This window comes from Dreissena polymorpha, chromosome 10, assembly GCF_020536995.1.
Source record: "Dreissena polymorpha isolate Duluth1 chromosome 10, UMN_Dpol_1.0, whole genome shotgun sequence".
NCBI lineage: Eukaryota > Metazoa > Mollusca > Bivalvia > Myida > Dreissenidae > Dreissena > Dreissena polymorpha.
In genome coordinates, this window is record NC_068364.1 from 81,107,040 (window position 1) to 81,121,821 (window position 14,782).

At 33.9% G+C, this 14,782-nt stretch overlaps 1 protein-coding gene across 1 annotated transcript; it reads right to left on the reverse strand.

The window, feature by feature from the left end:
• Positions 1-438: 438 nt before the first annotated feature.
• On the reverse strand, positions 439-10,864 carry LOC127849275 (thrombospondin-2-like). Its single transcript, XM_052381991.1, has 10 exons — positions 10,784-10,864; positions 10,417-10,467; positions 9,346-9,425; positions 8,938-9,006; positions 6,372-6,501; positions 5,820-5,942; positions 5,411-5,581; positions 5,023-5,199; positions 4,754-4,915; positions 439-854 (listed from the first exon to the last, which is right to left on the reverse strand). Exons 1-10 carry the CDS (start codon positions 10,791-10,793, stop codon positions 439-441), a joined length of 1,389 nt encoding a protein of 462 aa, XP_052237951.1. The 5' UTR covers positions 10,794-10,864.
• Positions 10,865-14,782: the final 3,918 nt, after the last annotated feature.

A 14,782-nucleotide genomic window follows, 5' to 3' on the forward strand; every position in this document is an offset into this window, starting at 1 on the left:
CATTTAAACTGAAATATGGCATAAACCCTACAGTTGAATCATTAAAGTTCATCGCCTTGATGTTTTTCAGATGCAGGTAGAGCACCCACCATTCAGTTGCCATTTGAGTTATGTTTTGTTAATTATGAACACTTGTAATACATGTAAAAAATACAGATGATTGCATGACGTGTTGGATATCAACACATACAATATAAAGCAACATTTCTGAAAATATGTTGTTAACACGATTGCATTAAATAGTTGTATTTAAAGTGATTTTTTTTTCTTTAAAATAATGGTCAATAAAAATGGTTAATGAACGACGTGGCACATTATGTGTGTTATTATACTTATGACTTCGTGTTAAAACGATGGGTCGGGTACCAGGCTATATTAATCCAAAGTACTACTTGGACTTTCTCGGGACAAACGAACCATATACAATTCACTACTTTATTAAAGCTCTTGGGTCAACATTCCGGTAAAACTAATCCAAGTCAAAGTTGAATTTTCATATAATTGTCCTGTTGTTAACTGGCCGTCCATCTTTACCCACACGTGCTCATTCCTGGTCAGTTTCACAGAGCTGGATGCAGATGTACATGCAGGATAGCCATTTTCTGTCTGCATGGTAGCTGTTAGACGCGTCATGGCGCTCATGTTTTCACTGACTTTTTCCAAGAAAAAGGAAAAACCGCTATTGCCCTGACAGCACATTTGGGTAGTAAAGTAGAATATCCCGTCCACAGGAGCTGTGAAGTGTCCAGTGCTGGCGTTGTACGCATTGCCTTCGTTGAAGATCACGGTTGGAAATGCATTGACATTATTTGACAACTCATGGAATCCGTGAGCGTTGAAGGCTACAACATGGCCTGTAATATAATATGAATAGTGTATTACAATCGTAAACGGATCTTTTTTTTATCTATTGTATATAAATAACCTAAAATGTCACCACAAATTCTAATCGTTTATCGATTACAGTTAATATGTAGTTCATAAATCCTTGTAATAGACATTTTGATGAATGAAAACATGCAATTTCGATTACTCATTTGAAGGACATTGGCTTTAAACAAATAAATAACAAAACATAAAATACTTTTTACATTTGCAACCTGATAAACTATATAGAAGTTAATACACGGTACTGGTGAGATAATTGGTCATGATTGCACAACTGATCCTGAGGGACACAATTTGTCCTAAGAACATTATGACAGATAGATTGAAATCCGGCGCTTTGTTTTATATTTGGTATTGCATTATTATATCGAATGATATAATTTCATGCATTTTGTTTTATTAAATTATTCTTTAACAGTAAATTACTTATTAAAAGTAATTCAATGATGAAATATTTTCGCAAGATATTCATTTGCGGTTGACAATTTTATCTCCGATTTCAAACTATGAAGAATGGAATCGAATAACACAAGCGCTAAAAAGTATTTTATTTTTTATTTTTGAAACAAACAAACAACAACAACTACATGTGCATTCAGACAGACAGACAGACAGACAGACAGACAGACAGACAGACAGACAGACAGACAGACAGACAGACAGACAGACAGACAGACAGACAGACAGACAGACAGACAGACAGACAGACAGACAGACAGACAGACAGACAGACAGACAGACAGACAGACAGACAGACAGACAGACAGACAGACAGACAGACAGACAGACAGACAGACAGACAGACAGACAGACAGACAGACAGACAGACAGACAGACAGACAGACAGACAGACAGACAGACAGACAGACAGACAGACAGACAGACAGACAGACAGACAGACAGACAGACAGACAGACAGACAGACAGACAGACAGACAGACAGACAGACAGACAGACAGACAGACAGACAGATAGACAGATAGACAGATAGACAGATAGACAGATAGACAGATAGATAGATAGATAGATAGATAGATAGATAGATAGATAGATAGATAGATAGATAGATAGATAGATAGATAGATAGATAGATAGATAGATAGATAGATAGATAGATAGATAGATAGATAGATAGATAGATAGATAGATAGATAGATAGATAGATAGATAGATAGATAGATAGATAGATAGATACATAGATAGATACATAGATAGATACATAGATAGATAGATATTGATATTTATAATTTGATAATCAGAATACAAATTATTTACATAAAAAAATCTTCAAAATAGTATAACTGCGCTCCCCTATGTTCATTTATCACAATACGTTTACAAACATATTTTTCAAGCTCATTTTTTCGTTCAGACAATTGTTATGTAAATGTCTAACTTTGGCGTGTGAACCCTCATTTCACAAATAAATGACAGAGTACCCGCTTAGAAGGTCACTATTTATAATGAAATTATCACGAAATATATCGGAACATCATACTAGCATCTGAAAACTGTATTAAAAGACATAATATGTTTTAAACATTAAAGAACAAGTTAGGAGGTGTAATTGTTTTAAGTAAATAATTACCCGTGTGTAAATTAGATCAATATCATTCACGGTTGATTGAGTTTGTAAAATGGTGGATTTTATTTGAGGACATTTTTTAACGTTTGTTGTACATGAACGTGATATCGAGAAGTTTAAATAAGATGTACATTAATATGTTCCGGTTTTTCGTTTGTTAAAAATCTGCTGGTGGCGTAACAGTATATTGCATAGCGACCAGCTCCCTTAATGGTTCATAAAGAAGCAATTGTGTAAGCATTCATCAATACCTTGTACATATATCTCTAAGTACAGTTATATGATTTACGCGGCATTTAAGGGGTGTTGCTGCAGTTTTGCTGATTTTTTTCCATCGAATATATTTTGTCCAAAATTTATATTTAAGATATATATACAAATACTATATGAAAAATTTAAATAAAAACATAGGGTCATCGGCCTTGTTTTGATTTTATTAACCATTATATAACACGTACTTTTTCAATAAAACTGAAAACTCTCTTATTGCGTCAAAATAATTAATGACCTATAAAATTGGCAACATGTAGATATTATATAAGCTAAGATCAATCATATACCATTAAATTAAACCACACACTACAAATAAAATGGAGTACACAAGTTAAATTTTAAGAAATTTATTTTTTATAAGTTTTATGTCACCCAAAAAAAACGTCATTTTTTACTATTGTAACCACATAAATGGAATTTAAAAAATGTCTGTCAAATAAAATTCTGCGAAATTGCTCAAATATGTTCATCTAGGTAATGTCATCATTAAACACAAATAAAAAAGGGAGTCATCGCACTTTTAACAGAGATTTTTTGTTTTAATTATCCATACCGTTTAAACGTCAAATTTCATTAAAAAAAAGCAGTAATAAGGCAAAACCCAAGTACCGGTGCATAGATTGTTAGAAATATGCATAAACATTAGAAATTGTTTACAATCTTAACTGGGATCACAACAACTTACCAAAAGACATAAATAAAAAACAATATTTAATCACAAACATAATAACAAACAGTATCAAACTCGACCTTAATCATTTATAACTTACATGTTTAAATTTATAAATGTAAACAACAGGACCAAAAAGCTCCAGTTTAAAACAAGAATGAAATTAAAGAAATAAAAAATAATAACAAAAAGTTAACCCCACCTGGGATCGAACCACTGACAATTGTATTATGAACCAACTCGGTCATTTCTGATGATACTGATAACACAAATATTGAGTTGTGATAATAGCATCATCGGTGTTTCTATAAAAATATCCTCGGTTAAATAAACTGCTGCAACACCCCTTAAATACATAAATGTTGTGTATACTTCGTATAAACAATTAAATAAATTCGTAAGAATAATGTCTCCAAATTTTTTAACATCGTGATTTGTATGTGTGTGCCCAAGATATGAAAAAATGAGAAAAAAATATATAAAACGTAAATACTATATGAGGGCATCAGTATATAAATATTTAGAATTGCTTAAATCAAGTAACAGAGCAGAACTTATTAAGCGTATCACTTTTTATAAAAGAATCACTCACTATACGGTCTGAAATGTTAAATGCTCGTGATATATCCAATACTAATTAATGTTTGTTGATCTATTTATGTATGAATACATATGTAACAATTGTTTTAATTGATGTAATGCAACACATGTATTTGTATTTACATTTAAATTGTTAACTGTGTTTAAATACGCATAGAGCAATAGTAGTTGTATTTATTAAAAGTGTTGTATTTATTAAAATTGTTAACCGTGTCTGTATACATTAATTTTGCAAGTTCAAATGTATATTCATTACTAGCTCATCTCCACTACAGAGATGGCATTGTCATTTATGTTTACTTAACACCTTTTTCCTTTCTGTTGATTTTTTGTTGTTTATTTTTTCTCGGAAATGCGGAAATGAGAATGTCTTAGTATGTCGACATAATATTTGTAAATGTATGTGTTTCGACGATGTACTATGTACAAGTCTTGAATAAAATGTCTGTCTGTCTGATCAAAACTTCGAGAAACTAACCAATATCCTGAATTCTTGGCACACGTTAATATTTGTATCACTTCACTACTGTATACCAAGATAATAATTTCCGGACGATATATACCAACTTTATTTATTTATTCAACCATTCAAATTATGTTTAGCATGGCATCTTGGCGTATTACGATAATGCTATAACGCAAGGTGTGCTGATTAATGCTTCTTATTGATCTACGAGTCAAAATTAAAAATAATATTGTTTTCTTCTGTATACACTTGGTCGCTAATATTTACTTACATGGCGTGTTGACACACACAGCATAATCTGTATAGTCGCCCTCACAAGTCTTGCCGTACAATGTGGGGCTCGGATTGGTACAAGTCCTGCTCCTCAACTTCTGACCAACTCCACACGTGACTGAACATCTCTCCCACGAACCCCAACTCGCCCAGCCACCGTCTAAGTTAAACATAAGAAGTTTGTAATTTAGACTTGATTAAACTAGTTGATTTTATTATATTTCCAACTTAATTGGCATTTGAATACAATTGAATTCGGAAACTTACCAATTACGCTGCAGGGTTTATTTGGGCACACTGTATATTCGATATATTCTCCGACGCAATCGTTACCCGACCGGTCTGGTTTTGGATTGGTGCACGTTCGTATCTTCTGTCGTACCCCCACACCACATGTAGCTGAGCAGTTTGACCATATAGACCAGTCTGACCAGTTGCCGTGTACTTGCGAAAAAAGTGTACCACAAGACTACTTAGTTCCACAATGCTTTCAGAAAGTGTATCAATGTAATATTGTTTTTAAATAGTTTCATATAAGTCACTTGCAATATATCGTCATAAACTCAACGTCGATTGTTTAACAAACACTGAATCGTAAAACGATGGAATTCATTTGGAAAATTAAAATCTAAAATATGCTTTAGCCTTTTCATACCTGGACAGAGCTGGTTCTGACAGATTTTTGACTCAACACCTGGCCCGGTGCAGTTGAGTCCATTGTTGGAAGGAGCCGGGTTTGAGCACTTTCGAGAGCGTTCTTGCGTTCCGCTGTTGCACGTCACCGTGCAAGCTGACCAGGCGCCCCAATCAGCCCAGCTGCCATCAACTGTAACGATATTGTAGTATAAAAGTCCTTTATTTATTTTCGATATAAATATATTTTTCAACATTTTAATAATGAGGTATATCTCGCATATAATAATAAGTTTAAATATCATTATATATAGAACTATTACAAAAACATATTCAAATGTTCAAATGTTCGCTATATACATATATATTATATATATATTATCGAACAAAAGTTTCTCATGAATGTTTTTGTTTGGCATAAACATTCTTACCTAGCTGACAGAGTCCACAAAACTTTGGACAAGTGATTTTGGCGTGATGAACATCTGCACAGACGTGAAAGAGGGAGTTGAGTCGGGCGCAGTCAAGATTTACGTCGTCAATACAAGATGTTGCTAAAGGTATATATATATATATATATATATATATATATATATATATATATATATATATATATATATATATATATAGAACGGAATGTTTACATAATAAGCTTTTTTGTACCGTTAAACTAATATGAACCCGTATTTTATCAATATTAATATATTAATATATTTTTGGGCTGAAAAGGCATATTTTACTATAATTACTGGTGTAATATTGTTTATTACCTCTCCAATATTGAGCTAGTTGTTATGTTTAAAACTGTATGATAACTTTTCAGTGAATTACGAAGTTGCCAATAAAACACAACTAATTTGTTGCGTATCATATAACGTCCAACTATGCTGATAATAGCTTCCAGTTGAACATAAAACGATTACATAGAGTTGATCAACGCTCTCTTTTACAGGATAAAATAAATACGCAGATATTGTGCATACGTTTTCTGTGGGAACATAGCTGATCATTGCAACCGGTACTGCTGCAACATTCATGACAAGAGTACTGCTGTCTGGTCTGGATTGAGCGACCAATGATACCGTTGGGGTCAACGTTATCGGATCTGCACAACTGCAAACGCAAAACAATTCATAATATGAGTTTAGTATGGGGTGGGGAATCCATGTTGAAAAATCATCTCAGGTTTTTTTTTTAATTGTGGTTGTTTTTCATTATTTATTTTAAGTGAACATTTCCATTAACGTCTTTAGTAGGTGGCATTCATTTCAAAAAGTTTTTAAGCAACTCTATGCTGATGAACTTCGAAATACTAAATGTCTCAGAAGTCTCGTTATATATCCTAATGTTGTTCACCTCGCTGTTTTTTTCATGTGCGTTGCATAGTTAGACTATGACGCGAAAATCGAATAGAATATTATCGGTTCGTTCGACAAGTCACGTTAGCGATCATCTTGTTTTTCTTGTAGTTTTTCTTAGATTATGTCATCGCAATATTAATAGCAAAGCTTATGTGTTTTATAGACTGGTAGGTGTTGGCTATGTCGACATCAATTTTAGCGTCGGTCAGTCTGCTGGTTGGTCTGTCCGTTTGTCCCAATACTTATCCTTAATGAAACTTCCCTATTTTCATCAAGGATGTCTCCATTGATGGACAAAATATTCATATTCAGTAGACGTTTATGTCAAACCTTTAGTTATCTGGTCACCATATAACATTTTGTGTCATAAAAATACTATTCAGCTGAAACATGAGATGTATTGAAGGATTTATAAGTGACTTTGCTTAAATGAGGTTATGTCTTGATAAAAATATTATGTTTACCTTCAAGCTAAAGGTCTGACTTTGATATCAGAAGGCATGCAACCGTGCTATATTGTTCATTTCGACTTTTCTGCGGTATAGATTGATAACATATCTTATGATTTGTAAATAATTACTTATAAAATGTAAGCGGTTATGCCGCGCGTATAAACACCATGGGTATTGTAGTGTTTCTCGTACTGGCCTTGCCTACTTGCAGGACACGCCTCCTGCATGAATGTCTCTTTGATAACATGTACAATGGATTCTGATTTGTATGGTTGGAGAGTAAAGATGGTAATAAACGAGTAGAACTTAAATGATGTTCCTTAAATGGTGATAAATAGTGTATTCTGAAGAAGAAACACTACAGGTATTTTTATGGTCAAGATAAAACGTTGAGGTTAAAAGGACTTAATTGTCCACAAAAGAGCTTTTTGGCTTTAGAACGTGACTTCTTTGCATGAAATGATTTTGAAATAACATGACACACATGTTAACATATATGTGATTGTTTTACATCGATAAGAGTTGTATCACACCTTAAATGTCAAGGCCGAATTTCAATGTCAACTCTAACATAACAATGTATTGAATGGTTCTTAAAATATCCTGGCACAATTAACAGCAATATGACTTCGTATGTCGTGCGAAAGATCCATGTTGATTACCTTCACGGTCTATTGAAAACGAGGTCAAAGTCAGGCTACAGCAGATTAGTGTTAATGTGGGCTTGCCCATCATGTAACTTAACCATGCATTTAAGGATTTTGAAATACCATTTCACAAAAGTAAAACTACACTAGAAGATTTTGCACGAACAAGAATCGAATCGCTACCGTGGAAATCACACTTGATAATCAACTATCAAAGCGCAGATTTTATGGTGTCGGAAATATGTCTGTGTAAAATGCGGCACATGGGGTTATTAGTCAATGTTATTAATAGCTAAAGCTAAACATTGTCTTCCATTTTAATGAAAACTGTGCAAATTTCTTCCAAAATTGTCATTTAATTATGGAAAGTAAAAATTAAAATTAAATCCATTATAAATATTTAAATAATAAACCCAATATGTTGCAAAAATATTAAACAATAGCAAAGCCGAAAAACGGCATTGAAACACACAAGTTGACAATCTCCAAGCAGAGTTGTCGTTCCTTCCTCTGACATACACCTCTGCGAAAGGCTCAGTATGCCATATTGCCCAGAAACTGGGTAAAACCGAACAAACGCATTCAAAGTATATTTGATTTGGATTTTTTAGGATCAGAGGCGTGAAATAATGAAATACGAATTTTAAATTTACGATACATCGTGCATAAACTTGCGAGTTTTAATGCAACTCTTTGGAACTATTTTATACCCCATTTACGCAGATGGAATCATTCCACGCACTTCACACAATTGAACATAATTGTTATTGAGTGACGTTCGGCATTGCTTCGACATATGTATGTATGTAGGTTTGTTAACATAAAAAAACATATAAATTTTATAATAATGAATTAAGACTGATATAAGATATTATGGTATGAAATGTTTTTTTTTAATGCAGTGAATGTAATGTAACCGTCGTGCAAGAGATTGCTTAGTATACTGTAAACTCCATGATGAACGTTTTGAATGATCATGACATGAATGAGACGCTTTCACAAAAATAGTCCGTTCTGAGCCCATCACAGAGGTGAATGTAATGTAACCGTCGTGCAAGAGATTGACAAGTTGATCGTAATGACAGTTACCTGATTAACCTGACAGCCCATGTCGTAACGTACTTCATTGCCGGAGTGGAGCGTTTTCAAATAACAGGACTATAAACACGAAGGATATTATATCAAATTACGTTAGCTTTGTTATATCGTCATTTATTATTGAAAGTTTTGCTAAAAAAGTCTTGCTATAAAAAAGCGTTTTAATAACACGTTTTTGTAACTGCAAGTGCAACGTTACAGACTAAATCGATGTTAGTATGACAGAGAAAGCATTGAATACGAATACAAACTCTTTTTTATTTTAAATACGACGGATTTTGGGAGCATAAAAGAGAATTTATAAACGTTATTCAGAATTTAAAAACAGTGTAATCATTATGCTCCTCTGTACAATCAATTATATAAAAAGAAACGATGAACCAAACGAATGACACTAACCTCTCTATTTGAACATTGACTCATGTTTGAACACGCCCGTGGGTCAGCGATATTTAGACAATTGAAGCATTCAAGGCATTCTGAAATAAATGTAAAAAGAGTTAATAATATGAATATATCAACGCATGACTTATGCGTTTATATATTTTTTAATTCTTTTACTTGTGTCCGAATGTTATGTCCCGCGTTCCTTAAAAAAATATTCGCCTACAAGAAAGGGTTTGAAGAGACGTTGAAGAGACGTTGTTCAGCAAAGGTTTCTAAGATGGGGTAAGACATCGATTTCTTGAGAATGGTGACTATCGATAAAATTTGCGCAATTTTTCATTTTTTAAGAAATGCAAAATTGCAATAACGGTTAAAGGAACGACGCCAACTGTTTGAGATAAACATTAACCTATTGGTTAAAATAAGCAGTTAACATAGATTACAAACAACAGCATGTTATCGACATATATTCTAGAACTGAACATATGTGTACACAATTTTTATTATATATTCAGGATGCTATATCCATTAATAGGAATCCTACTTAACTAATTTATTCTTACCACGCGACACTCGACGCTGAAATTCACGTATTGGGAAAAAAGCTTATAAAAACGGAATTCCCTGTGCTTATAGTTCCTTATGATTGTGTAAAAATAGATATTGCAGTTGTAACCAACTTTCCAAACCAAAGAATTAATTCTTGGTGACAACAAATAACCTCAACAAGAAGAGTTTCCTTCTTACAAATAGCGCGCGGACGTGTATATACAAACCCATTAGAATAGCGTGTGAGTGATTCATAGTTCAACTTTTTGTTGCTTTGTGCGATTTATTAAGTTACTCCAGCAGATGTGATCCATCGTATATATTAAACACAATTTATTAATGTAAAATAAAGCGACATAAATGTTGTTTTTCGTCGAAATGTATTCATTTTAATAAGTTCACCTAGAATAAATAGTCAATTTTCAATTCGCGTAGGTGATGCAAAAACACTTTTTATTTTGCTCTAGCTATTATTGTTTTATTTAACATGCTTTTTCGTTAATTTTGTCATAAAATTTATGAATCATATCATACCTGATATTCCTATTGCGCACAGTATTCCCGTAAAAATCAAAAGACCTGTAACTGTGGAAAAAATTGGTTAATCACTCGCATCGTAGTTCTTAGAACTTTCATTGTAACAAATGTGGTTTGGCTATAATCAGAATTTATATAACTTATTGTTTGACAATCAGTATAGACAATCTAGTGAAAACAAAAGTAAATACATAAACAAATTAATAATGGCAATAAATAAATAAATACAAATAAAAAAATATATATATAACACAAATAAACACATTAAAACATAAATAAATAATAAACACATAACTACATAAATAAATATACAGAACATAAATACATAAATATAAATAAATAAATAAGTACAAACTTGACTTACAGATATTCATTCTCGTGTTGACGCTGTTTCAAAAAGTTTAAGAATAACACGCAATTTATAGCCACAACTGTTGTCCGCATTGCGCAATTGCCGTGGAAACTGTGTGATCTGGTGTGCTGATTACAATATAAGGGAAGAAATGTCACGACTGACCTGATCAAACTTAGGGCACTATTGCAAAATTCGGAAGGCAAAGCTTCAGTAAAGGTCAGACCCAAATTTTGTATGAGACGTACTTTTTGAATTTATATTCAATCATAGTGGGTGTGGAGGCTAAAGATATCCTCGAATCAACTGTTTCTGACCGCGGTTAGTGCACAGTGAATATTAAACAAGCGCCGCATAATGTATACAGGTTTTACACACAGGTTTGTTTGCTGAACTATGGAATTGAATGTCCGCCAGTCCATTAATATCGCTTAAAGGGAACTGCAAGTTTCTGAAAAGTTTTTTTTTTATATTTATGTTGTGTAGGTACCTTTCAGTTGATGGTCTGTCGTAATAACGGGTTTGCAAGTCATACGTACCTCTAGTTGCCGTTTCGGCAAATGTTTTCATTCTGGCGGGTATATTGGTCGTTCCGGTGGATTGCCGTGTTCGTGCTCTTCAAATCTGGAAATATTCGTGCCTCGTATAGCATACATGCTCAATTAAATGGCTATTTTAAATCTTGCCTTTAAATTGACATGTCCGATAATTCTTGAAAAAAATAAATAAACGGCCACTCATGTTTGACCCGTTCGTGTTTGGAACAAAGTATATCATCTTTATAAAATACATGTGTACTTGTAATATTGCCTTCGGCCGTTCAATCACACGACTGGCGCTAAAGCTTGAGACATAAAATCTCAGCACCAATTTATACTTTCTACTTCAATTAAAGTCCTTAAAATGCAGACAACAGTTATTGGTATACGAACCCATTCTCAGGTTTGCAATACCTAAATTAATAGAATTTACCAAATTAATGTGCGTTCAATTTTCCCGCTACATAAATCAAGAAATCCAGAATTGATCGTATACGGCTCGCCCAAAAATAAATATATCTCTTAGTTTAAACGCAAGGGAAGTGTGCCCAAAATATCAAAATTCTGTTGTTAAAACGCTGATGTGCAAGCACAAACTCCACTCACGTGTTCAGATGTTTTCCTTGGAGTTTGGATGGTTTCTGGTGAGACATGCTCCATAAAGCGATTTCTAATTTGAATATATCATTATGTCATAATATCGTGGGAATATACAACATACATTGCGCTGGCAAATCATTATTTTACAATTCAGACTTATTTTGTTGAGCAATCTATGCCGAGAACAGAACATATCTTCAGCAACAAAAGTTGCGGAATTCGTTTTCCAAAATGCGGATTCAACGAAAACTACCGATACCCAAGGTCTTGATGGATCCGGGTTTCGGGCCACAAACATTTTAAAGTTGACATAGTTATTGTTAAATAAAATGAGTACCATTAATCAAATATCACATATAATACGATGTGCGCTTTGCCTAACAAAAACAACACACATGATCTTTCTTGTAAAAAACTGTATTAAAGCTTAAGACATACGTTTGAATTGCGTGTGTTGGGCTTCTGACTTCAATGCAGTGTGCTGCTTTTATTTTCAGTCGTTTGCAAAATGAAGGCTGCCTACCTAGAGTCAACGATTCCACTATCAATGCAAACAACACTTATTCCATTCGGCGTTTATATATGAATCTACTTAATGAGGTGTGTTTTATAATAAATACTCACAACATATTAAAGAACAAGAAACCGTCGGAGACGGGTGATGCTCCCCAAAGGTTGTTTTTTGTCACAATATTGCACTATATATTCAGATAAAAGGAAACGTCTTGAGGGGCATAACTTTGGAAAAAATAATACGATGAATGGTTTAGCAACTTAAACATATCAAAGGGCCATAACTCTCTAAACAAATCATCTAACCAGAACCCACTTATAACATGCGCATCTCCTCAAGGTAGTTAAGCTTCCCATAAAGCTTCATTGAAGTCCAGTCAGTTGTTGGGGAGAAATAGCCCGGACAAGAATTGCACTATATGTACAGTTTATAGAAAATTTCAAAGGGACATAACTCTGTGAAAAATCATCCGACCATAACCGGCTGATAATATGCACATCTCTTGTTGGTAGTGAAGCTTCCCATAAAGTTTCATTGAATTCCCGTGATAAGTTGCTGAGAAATAGCTCTGACAAGAATTGCACTATATGTAGAATGGAAAATTTTAAAGAGCCATAACTCTGTGAAAAATCATCCGACAAGAAGCGGCTGATAATATGCACATCTTCTGTTGGTAGTGAAGCTTCCCATAAAGTTTCATTGAATTCCCGTAATAAGTTGCTGAGAAATAGCTCGGACAAGAATTGCACTATATGTACAATGGAAAATTTCAAAGGGCCATAACTCTGTGAAAAAATTACCCGACCATAACCGGCTGAAAATATTCACATCTCCTCTTGGTAGTGAAGCTTCCCATAAAGTTTCATTGAATTCCGGTCATTAGTTGCTGAGAAATAGCCCAGACAAGAATTGCACTATATGTACAGTTAATGGAAAATTTCAAAGGGCCATAACTCTGTGAAAAATCTTCCGACCAGAACCGGCTGATAATATGCACATCTCCTCTTGGTAGTGAAGCTTCCCATAAAGTTTCATTGAATTCCGATCAATAGTTGCTGAGAAAAAGCCCGGAAAACATTGTGCACGGACGGTCGGACGGACAGACGGAAGGACGGACGGACACACTGACACACGGACGGACAGACGAAGCGGCGACTATATGCTCCCCCCAAAATATTTTTTGGGGGAGCATAAAAACAAATCAATTACCGGTAATTTAATTAAGCCAACACACTTAATACTATTTATATTTACACATTAAAGAAGTCACATATATCTTTAAACGTACAAAAAGCTTATATTTGATCACATAATAGTTTGTATCTGTCCACATAGTAACATAAATACCGTGTTTGTTAAATACTTTACGCAATAGTTGGTTTTGGTTACACAGCACAAATAAACGATGCAAAAATTTGACACGTGCATCGGTTGATATATGTCGTAATTAAAAAAAGGAAAACATGTAGCAAATCAGAATTTTCAATAAATACATGAAATAATGTGAAGCCTTTGACAAATTTGGCAAATGACACTGAAGACACCTTTTTCTATCGGATTTAAGGTTTACATTTACTTGTCATTTCTTTACTGGTACATTCTCATAATTGTTTGGAAATAAGCGTCGCAATAAAGATTGTTTTTCGCCACTTCTAAGACGTCAAACTTGTAGCTTTAAAGATCGTGTCTCAGACGAGGAAGACGTAACATGTTTATGATAATTTAAGACTAGGACACAACCTGGTGATGGTACGTTGGGAAGGGACAGTACATCATGCCAGATAAGCTCCAGTCTGAACCAGAACAACGGGTCAATCTACCATATTGAGCATACGAACAGATAATATAGTCACAATATACACATCATTCATTCATTTTAAGGTACAATACACTTGCAATAAGGCGTGCGACATAATGATGTTTGCCTGTCAAACCCCCCACCCCCTGCGTTTCCTCCACATAAAGGTCCCTGAAAAATTGTGACTGACATGAGTTACTAATGTCTAGAGTCGATGTTACACTGTCTCACTTTTCGATAAGACTGTCAACGATTAACTCAATATAACTGAAATATCGAGACATCTATATTGAGTATGAAGCGCTTCAATCGTTTAATAATATCTAAAGTTGGAACATGCATTGCTTAGCGTCTCCACGAATTTATGATAATTATTGAGAAATTATGACACTCATATTGTCATAGTATCATAATCTGACGTATTCTTCAAACCCTCCCGGAGGTATTTGTTGTCGTTAATGTTCAACCTTGTTTAATTGCGACAAACGACGCACGACGCTTTAAGATGTAAATTTTGCAACAGGACTTTTTCAAACATAACATGAAATGCCTTCATTTTC

Excerpts from the sequence above, each read along its gene's own strand:
- LOC127849275 (XM_052381991.1), bottom strand. Across the intron at positions 6,502-8,937 it reads TGGGCTGTCAGGTTAATCAG|TTGTGCAGATCCGATAACGT; the intron begins GTAACTGTCATT and ends TTGCGTTTGCAG. Across the intron at positions 4,916-5,022 it reads TAAACCCTGCAGCGTAATTG|ACGGTGGCTGGGCGAGTTGG; the intron begins GTAAGTTTCCGA and ends TGTTTAACTTAG.